The 23,808-nt window shown below is 39.5% G+C and overlaps 1 protein-coding gene across 1 annotated transcript; it reads right to left on the bottom strand.

Moving 5' to 3' along the window:
• Positions 1-872: 872 nt before the first annotated feature.
• Positions 873-1,415, bottom strand: LOC138902093 (uncharacterized). Its single transcript, XM_070189903.1, has one exon. The coding sequence runs from the start codon at positions 1,413-1,415 to the stop codon at positions 873-875; it is 543 nt and encodes a 180-aa protein (XP_070046004.1).
• Between the last annotated feature and the right edge of the window lie 22,393 nt (positions 1,416-23,808).

Here is a 23,808-nt window from a genome sequence, read left to right as displayed (position 1 = left end):
GACCTCCAGGGATCCCGAGCAGTGCTTATGCCGGGAAAGGTTTAAAAATTGATAACCCGTTGGCCTTGGCTTTCAGCTGGCCACAAATCAGTCAACCAAGTAGTGAAACCAGAGAGCAACAGAGCAACTAGAATCAACGAGTACAAGTGAGAGACGAATGATGTACGACCTAAGGTCTACCTCTAAAAGGGAAATGGGAGAGGGGCTTATATAATACTAGCATTAGGTGAAAAAATAAGGAAAGAAGATCAATCACATGAAAATAAGGGAAAACACCACATGCAAATCGATTTCATGTCGTATTAGGGCAACAAATGGTGCATACCCTATTTGAGCAGGAATCGATAGAGATCTGCTGAATCGAAAAGATATTCCTTTTCTTTTGATGTACATAGCCTGAATCTTGAAAAATCTCAAAAACAGGGTCCATTCGGACTCGATTCATACAAAATACACTTTACATAGAAAGAGCAGTATCAAATATTTTCATCTTTGAGAGGTAAGTACCTAGAAAAGGTGTTAGCAGTTTGGATTCAGAAGAAAAGAAGTCTACAGCTAAGAAGAAGAAGAAGAAGAAAAAACTAGGGCTAAACTATAAAAATTTCATTTCATAACCTCAATCGGATAATTACATTTGACCTGTATCCTCAGCTAACAGACAAAACTATCTAACACCATATAGGGCCCATTCTGCAAATACTAAAATATAAATAAGACATCTTAAGGGACTTAAATGTATTCAAGAGATACTTACACTATTGACCTTCTAATTAACTTAACTACTCGTACAGTTCTTTAAGAAGCTAATATTCTTCCTTAACCTTCTTCTTCTAATTTCATATCAGTCTTTCCCCTTAAGAGCTTCCTTGTCCTCAAGGAAGAAAACTAGGGAAACGAATTCTCATAGCTTGATAGTCTTCCCATGTGGCCTGGTCAAGTGGAAGCTTGTCCCATTGCACCAACACTTGAGTGATTGCCTTATTCCCTTTCTGCACCATGCGCCTATCCAAGATCTTCTGAGGTTGAGGAAAGTAGGGGCTAGAAAGCTCAACTACATAAGGATGGTTGATTATATCAGGTAAGCTATGGCATAACTTCAGCTGGGAAACATGAAAGGTGGGGTGTAACAGCAACTGAGGAGAAAGAGATAACTTGTAAGCAATAGTTCCCACTTTCTGAAGGATTTGATATGGTCCATAGTACCTAGCAGACAACTTAGAAAAATGATAGCCAACCATAGAGACTTGTCTGTAAGGTTGGACTTTTACATACACCCAATCCCCTTGTTGATACTGTTTATTAGACCTGTGCTTATTAGCCTGGTCAGTCATTCTTTGTTGTGCTCTTTGCAAATGGTACTTCAACAACTGCAACTTGAATTCTCTAGTGAGTAAACTTCTATCTACCTCTTCCATAGTAGAGTCTCCAGCAGCATAGGGTAAGTGTAAAGGGGGAGGTTGCCCATATAAAGCTTCATAAGGAGTAAATGGAATGGAGCTGTGGAAGGTGGTGTTGTACCATCATTCAGCTGTGGCCAAGTATAACTGCCAGTCACTTTGAGAATCTGAACAAAAACACCTGAGATAGGTCTCTAAGCATCTTTTGACTACTTTTGTTTGCCCATCTGTTTGGGGATGATAGACAGTAGAGGTGTTAAGGGTGAATCCCATCATTGAGAACAACTCTTGTCATACCTTACTGGTAAATATAGGGTCTCTATTATCCTCAGGTATCCCATGTAGTCTGTGAACATGTTCCATAAATAGTTTTGCTATATCACTGGCTGAGTAAGGATGAGACAGCCCTATAAAGTGTACGTATTTAGTCACCCTATCTACTATCACCCAGATTACTATCTTGCCCTTGGATTTTGGGAGACCCTCTATAAAGTCCATGCTAATGCTGCTCCAAGATGATCGTGGTACCTTGAGAGGTTGCAATAGTCCAGGATAGGGTGCAGTATCATATTTATGTCTTTGGCAAACATCACAGGCTTTGACATGCTTGTGAACATCTTCCCTCAATTCTTTCCAATGAAATAAAGCAGCTAATTTCCTGTAGGTGTGATCAATCCCTGAATGTCCCCCTACTGGAGTGTCATGCCAAAGTTGAATAATACCCTTTCTTAGTTCTGGATTAGCTCCCACTACTAACCTTCCCTTCTTTCTTAATTGGTCTTGTATCCAAGTGTATCCTTTGGCATCCTCTTCACCCTCTTTGAGCTTCTGTATCAACTCTTGTAAGTCAGGATCTTGGTTCCAGCTTTGTATGATCAAGTTTAATAACTCAGTCTTCATAGTTGATAGGGTCATAGAGGTTAATTCTATCATTGGAAGCCTGGACAAAGCATTAGTTGCCTTGTTTTTTTTTTCCTTTCTTGTACTCAATTGTAAAGTCATACTGCAATAACTTAGTGATCCACTTCAATTGAGTCCCAGTATGCAATTTCTGTTCTAACAAGAATTTAAGGGCTTTTTGATCTATCTTTATCCCAAAGGGTCTTCCTGTTAAGTATTGTGATCATTTGTTCATAGCCATCACTAATGCTAGTAACTCTTTATCATACACAGAGAGTGATTGCTGTTGAGTGGAAAGTCATTTACTGAGAAAAGCAATGGGTTGCCCCTTCTACATCAATACAGCTCCAATTCCCACATTACAAGCATCAGTCTCTACTACAAAGAGCAAGAAAAAATCAGGGAGTGCTAGTACTGGTGCAGTGGTCAACATTTCCTTGAGTCTCTTGAAAGCTCTCACTGCCTTGTCTGCCCATTTGAAATATCTTTCTTGAGCAACTCAGTGAGAGGTTTGCTAACCACTCCATAGTTCCTCATAAATCTCCTATAGTATCCAGCTAGCCCCAAAAACCCCCTCAATTGCTTGACAGAGGTAGGTTCAGGCCAATTCTGTATAGCTTCCACCTTCCTAGGATCTGTAGCTACCCCTTCTACTGAAATGTAATGTCCCAAATATTCAACCTTAGTTGCAGCAAATACACACTTGCTCTTTTTTGCTAACAACTGATTCTGAGCAAGTAATTCAAAGGTGACTCTGAGGTGATGCAAGTGATCCTCCAAACTCTTACTATACACTAAAATTTCATCAAAGAACACTAAGATAAATATCCTAAGATGTTCTTGAAATATGAGGTTCATCAAGCCTTGAAAGCTAGAGGTACATTGGTTAGCCCGAAGGGCATGGCAAAATATTCATAGTACCCAGAGTGTGTCTTGAAGGCTGTCTTAGGAATGTCAGAAGATGCCATCCTAATTTGGTGATACCCTACCCTCAGATCTATTTTGGAGTAGACTTGAGAGCCCCCCAATTCATCTAACAACTCTTCTATAACATGGATGGGAAACTTGTCTTTTACTGTCACTTTATTCAAAGCCCTATAATCAACACATAACCTCCATGAACTATCTTTGTTCCCTACTAGCACTAGTGGAGAAGCATAGGGGCTTGAGTTGTATTGAATAATCCCCTGGTTTAGCATCTCTTGAACCATCTGTTCTATGACATCTTTTTGGATAGATGAGTCTATAGGGTCTAGAGTTAACAGGAGAACTACCCTCTATTACAGGAATATGGTGATCAAACACACCTCTTGAAGGAGGTAATGCTTTTGGTTCTCCAAAGATCCCCTCAAATTCTTCAAGCAACTCCTAAACAAGTACAAGCCCCTCATTCTATTTTTCAGTTAGCTCGAGAGGTTCTGTTTCTGCACTCCTCACCTGAACCATGAAGAACTGTGAGGTTTCTACTGTTGTTTTGTTTAGTGACTTAGCATCAATAGTTTTGAATCTTGGTTGAATTCCCTATAGTGTGAGCAGTTTCCCTTGATACTCAAATTCCATCTGCAGCCTTCTAAAGTTAAATTTGATATCTTCCAAAGGGCACATCCATTGCATTCCCAAAACTACATCATTATTGACAATAGGAAATATTAAGAAATCATCCTGAAATACTGCACCTTGCATCAACCATTTAAATCCCTTGCACATCTTGTCAGTTGAGACCTCTCTCCCATCACCCACTTGTACTAACTGTGGTCTAATCTTGGTGATTTCATATCCTAACCTCACAAAACCTTCTTCATCAATGAAATTGTGGGTTGATCCACAATTAATGAACACTTCAAGAGGCTTTTGTTCTGTAAAACCTCTGAGCCTCTGAGTTTTGAACCCCATTGTACCATTGATTGCCTGTAAGGATATATCACAGTTATCCAATGCTTCTGTTAGCATTTCCTTATATTCTTCCTCATACTGTCCTTCTATTGTCTCCTCTCCTTCCTCTATATATTCTTCAACTCTATCCAGTTCCAGTGAGAATAATTATCTCTTTGCCTTGCACTTGTGACCAGGTACAAACTTATCATCACAGAAAAAACATAGGCCATGGGCCCTCTTTTCATCCATTTCTGCTGGGGTCAGTCTTCTTCTTCTATTAGTATCCATCTTGGCAGTGATAGGTCTCCTGGTAGTGCCTGTACTGCCCTTCTCTAGATTATTCTGACTGTATCCCATGCACATAGATGAATTGCTCAGATGAGTTCCTGAAGAAGTACCCCTATAGCCTTGCTTTGTGCAGCAAAATTAGATTCTTGCATCCTTTCTAGATAGTAGGCTTGGGGTAGAGTGCATGGATTTCCAACCTTTACTGCATTGCTTAGTTCAGGTTTAAGGTTGTTCAGGAAAATACTAATGGCATGCTCCACTGATAGGTTAAGTCTGGTCATGACACTGTTAAAGGCTCTTTGATACTCCTTCACTGACCTTGTGTGCTTGATATTCATGATCTCTGTTATAGCATCAGAATATTCAGCCCAAAGCTATTAGTTAAAGCCCACAGATATTCTTCCCAATTTGGAAGAGGCATTTGCCCCCTACTTCTCATGTATCCTAGGTGCCACTGCAATGCATCACCTTCAAAATGTAATGATACCAGCTTCATCTTTTGTTGGATAGAAATATCTTCCTCTGCAAAGAACTGCTCCACTTTATACAGCCATATTCTTAAGTCATCACTATTGAATTTAGAGAACTCCACCTTAGTATATTTAGTGAAAGGAATGTCGGGTAAAGTCACATTATGGTTGTTCTGGGGTGCTGGATATTGATTGATGGATGTATTGTGGTAAGGAATGGGAGTGGGCAAATATGGAGTTTGGTGATATAAGGGAGGTGGCATATGTGTCGGTTGAACATTATAAGAAAAAGGGTACTGAGTGTTTTGAGCAAAAGGATTATAAGGAGACTGCATTCCAAAGGTCATCGGATTAGCTTGGTAATACCTACCTTGGTCAGGAGGCATGTGAAAGGGCTTCGGTTGACACAAAGGTATTCTAGACTGAGGGATGTTTTGGGAACTAATATTCTGAGTAGGTGAAATATAGTGTTGTTGTGTTTGGTCTGTGTAAGAGGTAGCAAGGTGGTTGTAATTTTGGGGTAGATTTTGGTTGTGCTGAGCATAGCTACCCTGAGGTTGACTATTTTGAACAGCTATAAATTGGGAATTCAGGTTGTTGTTGAAATTGGCCATACCCTGGGAATTGGGGATTTGGGATTGATAGTATTGGATCTAGGGGTTAATGGAATTACCCCCAATTGTATGCAAGTTAGAACTAGGGGGTATAACAGGTACAGAACTTTACAATGAAATAGTACCCCTCAATGGACCAGTACTTGGTGAAGGAACACTAGTTGAGGGATTCAGTTGATGCGTATTAACAGAGTTGTGAGCATTCAGAGGAAGAGGAGATGGAATCGTCAGCTCCCCAATCGCTAGTAGAGTACCTGAAGGAGAATACAGTTCACTACCACTGGGAGTGGGGTCTTTGTCTCTTTTTGATCTTTTCCCCCCATTAACAACCTCTTGCAGATCACGCAGAGCCAGATCCTGAGCCTTGAGGACCTATTCCTGTTTTTCCTCGAATTGTTCTTGCCTACGATTAAAGTGGATCATCTCTGCGTACATTTTGTCAAGAACATCCATCACCTCCGACATCTCTGCAGCCAAGGATTCTACAGAGCCAAGATCTTACTCTGATACCACTGTTAGCAGAATGGATTCAGAAGAAAAGAAGTCTACAGCTAAGAAGTAGAAGAAGAAAAAACTAGGGCTAAACTATAAGGATTTCATTTCATAACCTCAATCGGATAATTACATTTGCCTTATATCCTCAGCTAACAGACAAAACTATCTAACACCCTGTAGGGCCCATTCTGCAAATACTAAAATATAAATAAGACGTCTTAAGGGACTTAAATGTATTCAAGAGATACTTACACTATTAACCTTCTAATTAACTTAACTACTCGTACAATTCTTTAAGCAGCTAATATTCTTCCTTAACCTTCTTCTTCTAATTTCATATCAAAAGGTAAGAAAATCTTTGACTCACAAAGTAATGAGAGGGGAAGGGTGAAAAGACATTGTGGTTGCTAGGATTCTTCATGAAAGAGAGAGAGAGAGAGAGAGAGAGAGAGAGATGAGAGGGGGTGGGTAAAGGGAAAATGGTATTAGGGTTGGGGTTCGCCGGATAAGAAAGAGGGGAAGAGTTGGGAGTCGTTGATCATTTATGACAAAGGTCAAGGATTTTTAAGGGGTGTTGGGTCGGGTGTGTCGGGTTAAGGTTCGTATTTAGATTGGGTCCATGTGTTGGGTTGCCTTGTTGGGTTCAAGGAAGTTGGGCTTAGGGGTTTTGGACCTCTTTTTTGTCTGAAGTTTAGCCTAATTGGGTTGTATTTTAAAACACATAAAACTAATTAAAAACAAATTCTAAAAATAGCTAAGAAATACATAAAAATAACATTTATGAAATTAAAGACCTTAAAATAGTAAATTATGATTATAAAAATATAAAAATATTATTTCACATAAATAGTGTAATAAATATAATAATGTGAATGTATAGGTTATTAATGCAAATAATGCACAAATAATATAAAGTGTAATACAATTGCAGGAAATGATATAAAATTGTCATAAAATATTATAAAATTATTAGTAACTATTTTGGCCAGTTGGTCACTCATAAATGATTTTAAGAAAATAATAAGTAAGTTGCTTATTAGTTGTAAAATGCTAGAATCAATTGAAAATGTTTATGATATAAATGAAAATTATTTATATAAAACCTCTATAATAATAATTTAAGAAAAATTCTTATGAAGTAATAATAAGGTAATAAATTGAAATTTTAAATATATCATGAAGTAACAATGCAGGGAAATATCCTATAAATAATACTTAAAAATATAACAGCCCACAAAGGCTAAATGAAGAAGCATGAGGGCAAAATTGAGTATCAATAGCCTGCACCCACGGTTAATACTTGACTCCAGAGGGGTGGGTCCTTGCCCAAGAGCTGATCTGATCTAAGTCAGTGATCAATATCACTTAGCCCAATATAGGGCATGGAGCATGTATCGCCTCATAATCAATACCACTTAGCCCAACATGGGGCATGGCACACGCGTCACCTCACTATCAATATCAAATCGGCTCTATGGCCAAGATCAGTCATCAATTCGCTCAAGTCTCTATATGCCAACATTTCACAGAAATATAATTCAATATACCACAAGGAATATACCAATATGCCACAATTCAGCTCAAACTCGTATCAGGCACAAGGACACCAACGACATGTGAGATAACATATAAAAAGTGCACAGAAAGAGAGAGATATAACACACGGATATAGTATCATGACTGAATAGTATGACTACGGCTAAGGCAAATAGCTCAACATAGCAAAACCAATCCTATCATGTCTAAAACAAATAAGCAAATAGCCTAGATATGATACCTAGCATAAATTATATCTCACATAGTCATACAAATAAAGAAAATATGATATCAAAGAAGTATGATAGCAAAACAAGGGATATAATAGTCTAAAATATACCAGGATCATGAATAACCACGATGCACGCATTTACGCTCGTCACCTCGCATATACTTCCCCTCCCCCAAAATAACACAAACATCACACCCTACGGGTAAATTACCCTCAAACCAAGCTTAGTCAAGATATTTGCCTCATCCGAGCTAGTCTTTAACCTCGTATCGCATCAAAACCTCGATCTAGCCATGAACCCTCGATCTTTGATGCCATAAGAACGATCTCAATCCATAAAGCTTTGATCTTTGAAGTACTTCCCAAAAGTTGATAAAAGTCAACCCAGGCCCACGTACCCAAAATCAGAAATCGATACCAAAATCTGAACACATATAACCTGCCGAGTCCAAATATGTAGTTAGTTTCCAAAACTGGGCCCAAATCAATACTCAAATCCCCAAAATACATTCTCTTAAAGTGTAGGCAAAACCCCCCAAAGTTCTTCCTTATATTTACCAGTCAAATGCCAAAATCGAAGATACAATCATGAATAATACTCAAAATCCGAGTTAAGAACACTTAACAATCGCTCCAATCTGAGCTCTCAATCTCAAAATATGATAAAATGAAGCAAATCCCTCGAATATAACATCCTGCTAGGGATTTCTGCTTCTACGGTCATAATGGTCACTCCTGCGACATTGAATCTATGGCAAAACCTTCGCAGATATGAGATTCACTTATCATGTCGGCCGCCCACTTCTATGGAAATTCGCATCTACGGATGAGCTTTTGTGCATGAACCCTCGCATACGCGGCCCCGCACTCCAACGCATATGCAATCCACCTGGACCACTGCCATCTCCCGCTTGTGTGCACAAAGACTCGCACATGCAGATCCTCAAGTGTGTTGTTACATGCCGCAGGTGCGATGCACCAGATTGCTGCCAAAAACCAGCAATGCCTAAATGTACTCAAATGATCCGAAATCAACTCGAAACACTATGGAGCCCCACAGGACCCTGTCCAATCATATCAACAAGTCCAACTATATTATTTCAAACTTATCCATAAGCCCCAAACACCGTAATTAACATCAAAACCAAGAATCATCGATCAAGATCTACCTCTTAAGTTCATAAACTTTTAACTTCAGACCAAGTATCCGATTCAAACCTAACCAATCCGGAACGAAACCAAACTTTGCACACAAATCCCAAATGATGAAACGGACCTAGGAACAACAATATTAACCCAATACCATCAAAGTCAACTCCCGGTCAAGCTTGTGAATTCTCCAAAACTTTAAATTGTCAACTTTCGCCAAATAGAGCCAAAACCTTCTAGGAACATCCAAAATCAAATTCGAACATATGCCCAAGTCCAAAATTGCCATACGAACCTATTGTAACCATCAAATCCCGATTCAGAGGTTGTTTACATAAAAGTCAAACCTTGGTCATCTCTTCCAACTTACAGCTTTTGAATTAAGTATTACTCTTCCAATTCAACTCCGGACATCTCAAAAATCAAAACCAACTATACATACAAGTCATAATGCATAATGTGAAGTTGCTAAAGGTATGAAACCCCTGAACAAACCACTGAAGCTCAAAACGACCGGTCAGGTCGTTACATTCTCCCCCACTTAAATATACGTTCGTCCTTGAAGAATCATTCCAAAGTTTCCAAATCACTGAATAACTCATCATACACATACCTATAGGTAATCTCATGACACCTCAAACCACATAAGGCCATTGCACAATCCGGACTGAAATTTCTTCCTTCAACTTTATCTTAAGAATCTATAGGACCAACTTCTAACTTCTGGAGATTTCTCTAAGATATGATTCTTAAATGAATAAACTGTATAAACCTCAACAAGCAGTATCAAAGCATACATATACTCCCAAGATGTAACCATACGATGTACCATATGACTCATATGCTTATGGTAATGACTTCTTACCACAATAGCTGCTCATTACCAAATCCGGTACCGATAATATACTCATGACATATGAAACCTTATTCCAACCCTCGCAATACTGTAAATGATGAAAGAACCGTGTAAAAACTCGTGAACCACTTATTCCCTCTTATACATCTGGTAGTACCTCCAACCCAAGTACCTGTTTTGAAGAAACCTTCTATGAATCTGAAGTCGTTCCCTTCATCTCTCAAACGCTACCTCCCAGAACCGATAATGATATAGAAATGCTTCAAGTCTCTTTCACATACCAACACAATTCTCGAATCTTTAGTCACACACAAATTCAAAAATCTTTATATACCACATATTGAATCTTGAATCCATTAGAACCTTCTCGAGAGTCACCCACTCAGTCATGTCTCGAATACATAACTAATCATGTCAGATGATTAGAGCACCTCTAGCACATAAATACTTTGAAAAAAGACAACCACTTGAATCCTTCCCTTGCACACTACCTACACATAAGAATATTAAACATGAGTCCTCCCACAGTCTCCATATATCACCAAGGTGAAATACAATACGCACCCAGCAATACCTTGCTCGAATCATCCTCAAGGTCATCCTCCTAGGATCCTATCTAATCTACAAGCATCCCTAAGTCAAGAATTTATCTCATCACATGACTAGGTGACCCAATCTCCTCTAGTAGACTCCCCCACTTGGTCTCAAGCCACAATCACGTAATCCAAGAACTCGTAATGACTGCTCCTCCTTAACTGCCATAATCCTACATTGTTACTCAGCTCAATTTCTCATAAGCCCATGCTACACCAACCATAATGTATCCCAAATCATTGACCCAAATGCACGTAGAACCTCATAAAAGTCGTGCCATTTTTCTCAAGCGATTCGAACCCATATCATAGCACATGCACCTCACCTGGTAGAAGGTAGAACCCTGCATAAAAACCTCATAAGAAATCAAGCAACCCCCAACTTTCTCACAGGAGATAGCCCACCTGCGTAATCTCATATCAACAACTTTCCATGACCTTCCATGGGTTACAACTTCCATGTAATCAATGACTCCTTCCTAGTCCACACTTGTCCACAAGCTGCAAAAATCTATTTTCCTTCCACCAATGTACAACTTGAAGACCCTTCATCACATCCAACAGAAGACGGTATGCATACCAAGATGATAATCAATCATTCACAATCCATTAGTAGCTCAAATAAACCCTTCTCGTTAAATTCGAACTCTCAAAATATAAGAAACCACCACCAATATAAAATGCCCTCAATAGTGCATAATTACCCAACTAGCTTCAAACATCCTCGAAATTCGTGTCAATCCTAGCACAAAATCCACAATGATATGCTCTTTCTTCATAACCATCTTCCGAAGTAACCACGGTCTCTGATGCTTATTCTCGACATTTTGACAATCAAACACCATGAGACATGCCCAATGAAGTTGTCTCAGAATCATTATACCTCTATATATCACCCCTACAAATAAAATACCAAAATTATGTGCCTCATCAAGGATCATCTCCCTCGAATCATCAACACTGGGAATGCAAATCCGGCCCAAAAATTGCAACACACCATCCACACTAAGAACCACCTCCTTAGCACTACCTCGCATACCGTGTCCCTGGGGACGAACAAATAGAAACCATCATTCTGACAATCCTCAATGTTCTCAAACAAATATGACCGTGCAACAACATAAGCGAGAAGTATACTAAGCTCAGAAATACCCTATCTTGCAACTCTATCAACTAAAGCCTGAACATTTATAGCACAATATCTTTCTTCCGAGGAACAAATGCCAAACTCCAAATCGTAAATCAGATAAATTTTTCTCATGGGGTTGTTACTCCCGCAAGCTTAAGCAATCACCCTGACATTCTGTACCAATACCGCATCAAGACCAACGCGTGAATCATCACAATACAATGTATAAGGCCCCAAACCCATGGACAACACCAATACTAGGGCTAAAATAGGCGGTAATTCACCTGTGAAGAGACAATAGTGGTCTGACCTTATACACAAAGGGAAAATATCCCGCACTATGTATGCATAATCATCAAATCTCGTTGGTGCCCATCTAACATCGAGTACTCAAAATCGCGTACAAAATGAGTAGGAAAGAATTGAAGATATAGGCTTAAAGCCAAGATAAAGTCGCACGATAAGGATTTAAGAAAGATGAAGTTTCCTAAAGCCCTATAGCCTCTTGAAGATAAGTACAGAAGTCTCTATACCAATTCATAAGACTCTACTAGGCAAGCTCATGACTCATGAGACATATGTGAACCTAGTGCTTTGATACCAACTTGTCACAACCCAAACTCCCACCGGAGCTGTGACACTGCCTAACCGCTTGCTAGGCAAGCCAACAATTAATGAACAATAATAAACTCAAATAACTGTATTAAATGGTCTCAATAGAGGAATAATCAATAATAACTGAAGTCCACAGTCACAATACAACTAAAACCATCCCATGAATTGTTGTCATTGAGTACATTAGCTCAATAGAACAAGTAAATACAAGATCTGAATCAAATACAATATTGTCCGAAAGACTAAACAGTGTTAACATAAAATAAGGAAAGTGACTTCAATGCTTGTGAACAGAACAGTAGTGTCACCTCAAAATCTCCAAGCTAATCCAAATTTGACTCACGCGCAACTACCACGATCAGCAACACTTAGATCCACACACGAAGTGTAGAGTGTAGTATGAGTACAACCGACCCTATGTACTCATTAAGTAGCAAGGCTAACCTCGGGCTGAAAGTAGTGACGAGTTCGTCAAGGTCCAATGCTCATTTTCCACAGACAACAATAGTAATAACAGCAGAATAATAGCATATGAAGGAAAACAACTCAAATAATAACAGACTCAGCTTAGCTCAACAGAAGGAAAAATAGACATACTTTTCAGATATAACAGTCAAGGCATCAACTTCCACAAAATCAACTTAGATAAGAATTTAACAAGATAGATAATACAACTTTATGCATGCATGTCAGTTATACATACCAAATAAACAAAGAATCACAGTTTAAACATCATGTGTATATAATCTTAGCACATTCATAGTGTCTGACACAAAGTACCCCGTAATCATACTCCAAGAACACTCACGGTGCCTGTCTTAAAGACCATGGACCCTCAGAGACACACATACACACATACATATACTCAGCACTGTACAGGTTCCTGACACAAGTATAGCTCCACTCGGGTATTGTATTTTACCTCGTATTATTATTATTTGCCGTGGATATTATTTATGGACGAGATTATTATTTTTCCTAACATTTCTGACCACCTTTAAAAGTTAAAACAATAGAGAAAAAGTCTGATAGATGATATTGTTATCTATTTGTTTTTGTATATATAACATGAATAGTGTACATAATACAAGAATTTAATTTGGGGATGCTGATCATAATTTTCTATTGGTCAATACGCACCCACATTCCACGGCTAGGCACGCCGCGGTGAACGACAAAGAGTAAGTAGTAGCCTGGAGGAGACTAATAACATATCAACCATACACCCATGTAGTCATGTCTGCCATACTACTACCAATTTTAATGTTCAAGAATACCACGCTAAGTGGCTTAAGGCATTAGTAGTTAACAAAACAATACACTCAATACCAACCTTACCAGGTTTATTTCCTATCGTAAGGCAAGGATGATGATCTCAAAAGTTTACATTTATCATCTCGTTCACGTTAGGGATGCGAAGGCGAAGCCGCCTACTCTACAATCAATCCCTGCGGTCAGTCAATTTCCAGATGTTTTCCCAAATGAACTCCCACGCCTTCCTCCTGAAAGGGAGATTGAGTTTAACATTGATGTATTACCTGACACTCAGCCAATCTCTATCCCTCCATACATGATGGCCCCGGCAGAGTTGCGAGAGTTGAAGGCGCAATTAAAGGACTTGATAGATAAGGGCTTCATTAGGCCTAGCACTTCACCTTGGGGTGCGCCAGTCTTGTTCGTGTGGAAGAAAAATGGGTCGTTAAGGATGTGTATTGATTATCTTCAGTTGAATAAGTTTACTATAAATAATAAGTATCCACTTCCAAGGATTGACGACCTGTTTGACCAACTCCAGGAGGCCAAGTATTTCTCCAAGATTGACTTACGTTCAGGGTATTATCATGTGAGGGTTAAGGAGAAGGATACTCCAAAGACGGCCTTCCGGACAAGATATGGGCACTATGAGTTCTTGGTGATGTCGTTTGGGCTAACAAATGCCCCAGCAGCTTTTATGGATCTCATGAATAGTGTATTCAGACCCTATCTTAACGTGTTCGTGATCGTATTCATTGATGATATTCTAGTGTATTCTCGTTCAGAGGCGGAACATGCAGGCCACTTATGGATAGTATTACAGACCCTTAACGATCGTAAGTTATACGTTAAGCTCTCCAAATGTGAATTCTGGCTCAACTCAGTAGAATTCCTTGGCCATGTGATATCTGACGAGGGTATTAGTGTCGACACTCAAAAGATCGATGCAGTAAAGAATTGGCCGAGACCTACAACGCCGTCAGAAGTCCGCAGCTTCGTGGAGCTAGAAGGATATTATAGGTGGTTTGTAGAAGGGATTTCCTCTATATCAGCACCATTAACTAAGTTAACACAGAAATCTACCAAGTTCCAGTGGTCTGACACTTGTGAACGTAGTTTTCAGGAGCTAAAGAATCGATTGACATATGCGCCAGTGCTCACTCTCCCAGAAGGAACAGAAGGTTATGTAGTATATTGTGATGCCCCAGGTATACGTTTGGGGTGTGCATTAATGCAATGTGGGTAGGTGATTTATTATGCATCGAGACAATTGAAGAAACATGAAAAGAATTACCCGACTCATGATTTGGAATTGGATGAAGTAATATATGCTTTGAAGATATGGCGGCACTACTTATATGGAATCCATGTTGACATTTACACATATCACAAGAGTTTACAATACATCTTCAAGCAGAGGGAGTTGAATTTGAGGCAGCGTAGGTGGCTTGAATTACTAAAAGACTACGATGTCGAGATATTGTACCATCCTGGTAAAGCCAATATTATGGCAGACGCTCTCAGTCATAAGTAAATGGGAAGCTTAGTACACATTGAGGCAGGTAGACATGGGTTGACTAAAGAGCTTCATCAGCTGGTCAATATAAGAATTAGATTGTTAGACTTTGATGAGAGAGGTGTTACTGTACAGAATACATCAGAATCATCTTTGGTAGACGAGGTAAAAACACGGCAATATGAAGATCCTACCTTTGTACGATTAAGAGAGAGCATTCAGCAGTGTAAAATTACGATTTTTGAGATCGGAGAAGATGGGGCACTGAGATACCAGGGCCGATTATGTGTTCCTAATGTGGCAGGGTTGTGAGAGAAGATTATGATTGAGATTCATCAGTCCTGATATTCCATCCATCCCAGCTCGACAAAAATGTATCATGACGTTAAGGAGCAGTATTGGTGGGAAAACATGAAGAAGTCTATTGTAGAATTTATAGCCCAACGTCCTAATTGTCAACAAGTAAAGATCGAGCATCAGAAGCCCAGTGGGTTGATTCAGAATATAGAGATTCCGGCCTGGAAATTGGAGGTGATCAATAAGGACTTCATTACTGGATTGCCTCGCTCTTATCATAAGTTTGACTCCATCTGGGTGATAGTTGCTCGACTTACAAAATTTGTCCATTTTCTACCAGTTAAGGCAACTTACACGGCTGAAGATTATGCGAGGTTGTATATCGAGGAGATTGTTAGGTTTCATGGTGTGCCGGTATCTATTATATCAGACCGAGGAGCTCAATTTACGGCTAACTTTTGGAGGTCTTTTCAGAAGGGTTTAGGCACACAAGTGAATCTCAGCACTGCATTCCATCCGCAGACTGACAGACAGGATGAACGTACCATTCAGACACTTGAAGATATGCTACGAGCATGTGTTCTAGATTTCAAGGGGAATTGGAATGACCATCTTCCACTCATAGAATTTGCCTACAATAATAGCTACCATTCCAGCATTAAAATGGCTCTATACCAGGCATTGTACGGGAGGAGATGTAGATCACCAGTTGGAAGGTTTGAAGTCAGTGAAATAGAACTATATGGGCCAGATTTGATTCACCAAGCCATTGAGAAGGTGAAAGTGATACAAGAGCGACTGAGGACGGTGCAAAGCAGGCAAAAGTCTTATTCTGATGTCCAACGTCGTGATCTGGAGTTTGAAGTTAGTGATTGGTTTTCCTAAAGGTCTCACCGATAAAGGGTGTTATGCATTTTGGGAAGAAGGATAAGCTGAGTCTGCGGTATATCGGGTCGTACAAAATTCTTTTCCATGTATCTATGTTGAGGATATGTATTGGAGACCCTTCTCGGGTCATCCCTATCAAAGATGTATAAGTTACAGAGAATCTATCATATGAAGAAGTGCATGTGGCTATATTAGATCAACAAGTCCGCAAGCTGAGAACATATAGCTTCCGTAAAAGTATTGTGGAGGAACAAGAATATGGAAGAAATGACATGGGAAACAGAAAAGGAGAGGAAGTCTAAATACCCTTACCTATTCCAGATTGAAGATATCGAGGATATCGGGGGTACGCAGGACGCATTAGAAAGTGAAACGACTCTATGAGGTAAGCAATAGCTTTAGAATACTCTTCCTTGATACAAAATAGTGATATACGGATAATGTACATATCCATAATGCTTTGTATAGCCTTGTGAGGCCATAAGTTGGGTTTAACTGCTTGCAAGTTTGGCTAGTGTCCATTTTATAGGGGAAAACTCAGCCGGAAATTTCCATCGGAATCCACGATGAGTTAGACTCCCTATAAACAATTACATTCGAGGATGAATGTTCCTAGGGGGGAGGGTGTTACAACCCATATTCGCATACGTTAATTCATGTCGTAAGTTAGTCGACGTAAATCCATGAAAAGATTATCTTTGAGATGATAAAAAGTTAATCCTATTGGTCTTAGGTATTACAAGGGTATATAAGAGTGGTTAATACGTAGCAGAAGTTAGAAGTTAAACAAATCGAAGAAAACGTGTTTCGTCGGAGGGACCAAAGTTAAGGATATTAAGAATTAAGAACAATGTCACGTATATGTCCGGAAGGATAAAGGTTAAGTGACTAGAAGAAAATGCGTTTAGACAATGTACGATAGGTAGGGTGAATATATTATTTCAAACATACATATTTTATATTACTACACATTACCATATATTATATAGATAACAATTATCTATCAACAAAGGAATGGAAAATGAGGTGTTTGCTTCACCACCACATTTAATGAGCTACTTGCTTGTCATCGCCTTGATGAGCAAGTGTATGAGTCATACAAAGCATATATATCTATTTGTGCGCCCCATAGTACATAAGGTAATTATACAACTTGAGATCTATTAGGTTGCTGATTTTTCTTCACAACAAAAACGTTCCAGCACTTTAGAGCCTCATTTAGCTTGGAAAGTTTCTCATGAACATATGTAGAAACTTAGTTGACCTTAGAAGGTTTCATACACTATTTTGGATGTTCTCTCGAACAAGAAAAAACATTTTCAAGTTGTTCCTTTTGAATCAAGGGAAAGAAGGAAAACTTCTAGCATCTTGAAGCTTCACTTTGCTCAATTAAACCCTATCCACAAGCAAGTACTAGTTGAATTAATGTGGGAATAAGAGTTATTCTTGTAAATATATGGTAATAAATCCCTCTTTCTTTATGTGTGTGAGATTTTGTAAGTGTTGGAATTATTAGTACCATAAAATCATATGGAGCAGTAACTAGAAATAGTGGACTAGTATTGGATATAGTTTCATTAGATTGTGAGAGTTGCTCTTGCATATTTTTGAAGAGGCTGAATAGGTGGTAATGGGTTATTGATATTGTATTGTTGTTGGTAGTTTAATATCATAAGTATAATGTTGTTGTGTCTGTATACATATTCACAGGAGAAGAAAGGGATTTAAACTATAGTTCGTTAATCGTAACCAAACTTACCGCTCGTAACAATTGTTAAGTTATTTGGGAGGCTTAATATGATTATTGTTGATGTTGTTTGGGATTTTTGGTGGTTGTTGTAACTGGTGGAAAGTCATATAAATAGGGAAGATGCTGTTGTTTTATAATAAAATAGGTCGTGGTCGATATATAATAGTTACGACGCTTAAACGATGATAATAGTATCATTTCTCTTATTGTAGACAAAGGAACAGTGACCTTTGCATAGCTTGAGTTTAGGCAGTATATACAAGGTATGTGAGGCTATCCCTTTCCTTCTTTTGCTTGACTCCAATTGTACATAATATAATGAACTAGCATCCAAAGATATTCCACTCTTCGAAGCCAGCAGTACTTACATTGGTTCCCTTCTTATGGAACGATTGATGTTGATGTTACTTCTCTTATTCTTATGTTATCAATGTTGTTGGTACTTCCTGATTCTTATAAGATTCTTGATGAAGAGTTAGTCCTAATAATGTGTACCGAGGTTACCGACCTTACGTCACTCCAAAAGGTTAGTAATGTGATTCCAATGAGTCTAGCATGCATTATATATATGTACCTATTTTACCCTACCGAGCTGCGCTATAGTCGGTCGGGTACGGCACCTATTGTGCAACCACTGATCGGTTGGGTTTTATCGAGCTCCACGTGGCCGAGTAGGATTTTACCGAGCCTTATGATGGACGGGTACGTTTTATCGAGCCTAATATGTTCGAGTACGATATGATGATGATGATACCCGCAGAGGCATATGTTTTGAAAGTTTATGTATATGTATATATATTTATCTACCATGTATTTCATGTCAGTAGCTCTCAGAGGTACTCAGATGTTACAGGTTATATATTTTCTATCCCTGTTTACATTATTGTTCTTATTTATGCTTTCATGCCTTACATACTTAGTACTTTATTCGTACTAATGTCCCCATTATCTTTGGATGCTACATGTCATGCTGCAGTTCCTGATAGACAGGTAGACGCAGCTCCCCCACCACAGTAGGCTGCCCAGTTCAGCGGTTATTGGCAAGATCCCTTCTTCGAAATTGTCATGGTCATGGTATGCACTTTTGTTATAGATATTATGGGTATGTCGGGGCCTTGTTCCGACAATGTTGCAGCACTTATGTTCCTTTAGAGGCTCATAGATAGGTGTCGTCTCATGTATAGTTTTGGATAACCTTGTTGGTTGGTTTTTGTTGTATATAGCTTCATGACAGACTTGTCGGCCATGTTACATGTGTTCATGTTGCTATCTATCATTGTTAATTGTTTAAAATTCATATCTACCATTTATATTGGTCTCCTCGGCCCTTATAGATAATAAAGAAGGTTAGATAAAATGTATGTTGGTGCTCGGTAGGTATGGCCCGGGTACCAGTCATGGCCCTCCAGTTTGGGTCGTGACAAACTTGGTATCAGAGCAAGTCTGTCCTAGGGATTGTCTATGAGTCGTGTCTAGTAGAGTCTTGATTATGGGTGTGTAGCATGCCACATTTATAATCAAGAGGTTACATGACATCTAGGGTTGTTACCTTCTTCGTGAATCTAGATCGTGCATAGAGTTGAGTCGTAATTATTCATCTCTAAAATTCATCTTGTTTTCTTTCAGCGATGCCTTTGACTAGGAAGCAAGCGATTAGTAGATGGCTTGATATAGCTGCGGGAGAGGGTACCATTCAAGTGCCTCCAGCCAGAGCAGGCCAAAGTGAGGCTCAGAGAGAAATGTCGTCTCATACCTCTTGTACTCCGTCTCCTCCAGAGGATATTATGAGGGACCCAACACCTCCAGTTACTCTGTCTGGAACTACAAACCACGATAAGCACAGTGCGGTGTAGTTGTTGACTAGATTGGTAGCCGCTCAGGCTCAGAGGCAGAATACCGGTACTGCTGATAAACCGGTTAGTGCGAGAATTCGTGATTTTATTAATCTTGACCCTCCAGTGTTTACCGGATCAGACCCCAAGGAGGACCCACAGACTTTTATTGATCAGGTTCATCGTACACTGCGAGTTATGCACACTAGTGATACTAAGGCAATAGAATTAGCTTTTTATCGGTTACGGGATTTAGCGATTTTCTCGTATGATAGTTGGGAGAGATCCAGGGGTCTGAATGCTCCTCCAGCTGTATGGAAAGAATTTTCTGAGGCCTTTCTTCGTCACTACTTGCCAGTTGAGATACGACGAGCTAGAGCTGATAAGTTCTTGAATCTTTGACAAGGTAATATGAGTGTGCGATAGTATAGTATGCATTTAGATTCTTTAGCAAGGTATGCTCCCCATATGGTGGCCGAGATGAGCGATAGGGTGCACATGTTTGTGAACAGGTTGGGACCACATATGATAAATGAGTGCACAACAAATTCTTTGGTGAAAGACGTGGATATTTTCCGTATTCAGGCTTATACCTAGACACTAGAGTATCGTAAGCGCCAGTAAAGTGTAAATAGGGAGCAGGATAGGGGTCAGCATAAGAGGGCAAGATTTACAGGGTATTCTGATGACTTCGGAGGTAGTATCAGGCCCCAATCTTTGAGGAGTTCGGCACCACCTATAGCTAGTTCTCCTTCACAGTTTCAGAGGCCTCGGTATGATCGATTTACCTATTTTGGTCCAGGTCAGAGTTCGTGGGCATCAGGCTCACAATATCATAGGGATACTAGTCATACAAGACCCCCAATACCCCATTGTGATTAGTGCGGCAAGGCCCACTATGGGATGTGCCTTCGAGGTTCTGATGCGTGCTATTCTTGCGGACAGCCTGGCCTGATGATGCGGGATTGTCCTAACAGAGGAGATGGTTATATGGCTCAGCCAACTGGATCTATGTCTGGTTCTTCTTCATCAGTTGAACCTTCAACACGAGGTTTTCAGCAGTCAACAGTTCATGGTAGAGGTAGAGGTGCAGTGCCGAGTTCGAGTGGTACTCAAAATCAAACCTATGCAACTAGTAGGTCGACAAGATCTCGAGTCGTCTCCGGATGTTGTTATAGATATATTGTCTGTGTTTTCTTATGATGTATATGCGCTGATTGATCCAGGATCTACATTATCATATGTTACACCCTTTGTTGCTAATAAGTTTGGAATTGAACCTGAATTGATAAGTAAACCACTTGCGGTATCTACTCCGATAGGAGATTTTGTGATTACTAGAAGGGTATATAGACAAAGGAGCAGTGACCTTTGCACAGCTTGAGGTTAGGCAGTATATACAAGGTATGTGAGGCTATCCCTTTCCTTCTTTTATACAACTCTGATTGTAAATAATATAATGAACTAGCATCCAAAGATATTCCACTCTTAGAAGCTAGCATTACTTACATTGGTTCCCTTCTTATGGAATGATTGATGTTGATGTTACTTCTCTTATTCTTATATTATCATTGTTGTTGGTACTTCCTGATTCTTATAAGATTCTTGATGAAGAATTAGTCCTAATAACGTGTACCAAGGTTACCGACTTTATGTCACTCCAAAAGGTTCAGAATGTGATTCTAATGATTTTAGTATGCATTATATATATGTACCTATTTTACTCTACCGAGTCGCACTATAGTTGGTCGGGTATAGCACCTATTGTGCAACCACTGATCAGTTGGGTTTTATCGAGCTCCACGTGGCTGGGTACGATTCTACTGAGCCTTATGATGGACGGGTACGTTTTACCGAGCCTATTATGGTCGGGTACGGTATGATGATGATGATGATGATGATACGCACAGAGGCATATATTTTGAAAGTTTATGTATATGTATATGTATTTATCTACCATGCATTTCATGTCAGTAGCTCTCAGAGGCACTCAGATGTTACAGGTTATATATTTTATATCCCTGTTTACATTACTGTTCTTATTTATGCTTTCATGCCTTACATACTCAGTACTTTATTCGTACTGACATCCCCATTATCTTTGGATGTTGCATGTCGTGCTACAGGTCCTGATAAACAGGTAGACGCAGCTCCCCCACCATAGTAGGTTGCCCAGTTCAGCGGTTATTGGCGAGATCCCTTCTTCGGAATTGTTGTGGTCATGGTATGCATTTTTGTTATAGATATTATGGGTATGTCGGGGCCTTGTTCCGACAATGTTGCAGCACTTATGTTCCTTTAGAGGCTCATAGACATGTGTCGTCTCATGTATAGTTTTAGGTAGCCTTGTCAGCTGGTTTTTGTTGTATATAGCTTCATGAAAGACTTGTCGGCCATGTTATATGTGTTCATGTCGTTATCTGTCATTGTTGATTGTTTAGGATTCATGTCTACCATTTATATTAGTCTTCTCGACCCTTATAGATAATAAGGAAGGTTAGATAAAATGTATGTTGGTGCTCGGTAAGTATGGCCCGGGTGCCAGTCATGGCCCTCCAGTTTGGGTCGTGACAAATGTTTAAGTGTGGGGTGGTGATGTTAGGCAAAAATGCTATATTTTTAGTACATTACTCGGCTTACATGTTGTTAGTTTAGTGGTTAATTGTGCGACATTTGAGCTAAATTATGTTGTTTTATGTGTAGGATCATCGAAAGACAAAGATGAGTGAAGGTTGCACAAAAAGAGGAGGAAAATGCAAGAAAAGAGCACAAAAATGACAAGTTCCCAAACCATGCTACAAACCAGGCTTCGCGAGGTCTATAGCCAGGTTGACCACGATATAGACCAGGCTTCGCGAGGTCTATAGCCAGGTTGACCGTGCTATAGACCAGGCTTCGCGAGGTCTATAGCCAGGTTGACCGCGCTATAGACCTGGCTTCGCGAGGTCTATAACCAAGTTGACCGCACTATAGACCTGGCTTCGCGAGGTCTCTAGCCAGCTTGACTGTGCTATAGATCAGGCTTCGCGAGATCTATAGCCAGCTTGACCGTGCTACAGACCAGGCTTCGCGAGGTCTATTGCCAGGTTGACCGCGCTACAGACCAGGCTTCACGAGGTCTATAGCCAGCTTGACCGCGCTATAGACCAGGCTTCGCGAGGTCTATAGCCAGGTTGTCCGCGCTATAGACCAGGCTTCGCGAGGTCCATAGCCAGGTAATTAAAAGTCGCCGGTTAAAAGACTCCGACCCAGATTTGGACTCAACCCTAGCCTATAAATACTCCCTAAACATGTCTAAAGAAGGGAGGGCCGTTTTCAGGGTGGATACAACCAAAAAGGATTGTTTTTAGGGCAGATTCAACCAAAGGGGCATTTTTGGAGATGGGATTTCGACCTAAGGAGGCAAGAACACACCAGGAGCAAGGCAGTGATTTCTTCTATGTGTTTTTCAATTCCTTCTTCCTATTTGCATTATTCGTTATGAATTCTAGTATTGTAGTTTTGTATACTATTATGAATAGCTAATTTGTTATCTAGAGTTTTGATAGAACATTTGTAGGATAAATTCTTGAACAACTGTAACTAAGCCTTAGTTCTATGTGGGATTCGACTCTGGACTTGTAAACCGGATTATATTTGCAACGACCACTTAATTCTTTCTATAAGGCATAGTTGGGCGTGATCAACCTGCAATCATGGATTCTGAAAATCATTCATGGCTGCAGGCATAGCTACGTATCGTTGGAGAATATATTGTGTACATAAAAAATTATATTTAGTATATAGGTCAAAAGTTACTTTTATATACGTAAATTAAATCTTATACTTAGCAAAAATTTTGATTTCGCCGCCGAGTAATGCAAGCAAAACTTGGTTATGGTATTGTTCGTGCAAATGTGGAGAAAAGGACATCTGGCGATTGCATAAATAACGTAACTGGCGATAATTCGATTCGAGGATGATGATAGTTGAAGCAATTTGAACCATATTCACAACTTGCTCCAAACCCTTAATCATCACCTTATGATACCTCATGGATCAAGCTCATTACTGAAAAATAGTAAATCAAAAGATATAATTTACCCAATATAAAAGGATCAAATTTGCCACTTGTACTATTTG

Source organism: Nicotiana tomentosiformis, chromosome 11 (genome assembly GCF_000390325.3).
Source record: "Nicotiana tomentosiformis chromosome 11, ASM39032v3, whole genome shotgun sequence".
Lineage (NCBI taxonomy): Eukaryota > Viridiplantae > Streptophyta > Magnoliopsida > Solanales > Solanaceae > Nicotiana > Nicotiana tomentosiformis.
This window is presented reverse-complemented; position numbering and strand designations above follow the sequence as displayed.

What these genes read in the sequence shown, in the direction of transcription:
- LOC138902093 (XM_070189903.1), bottom strand. Translation starts at nt 1,415, where the DNA reads ATGGAAGAGGTAGATAGAAGTTTACTCACTAGAGAATTCAAGTTGCAG.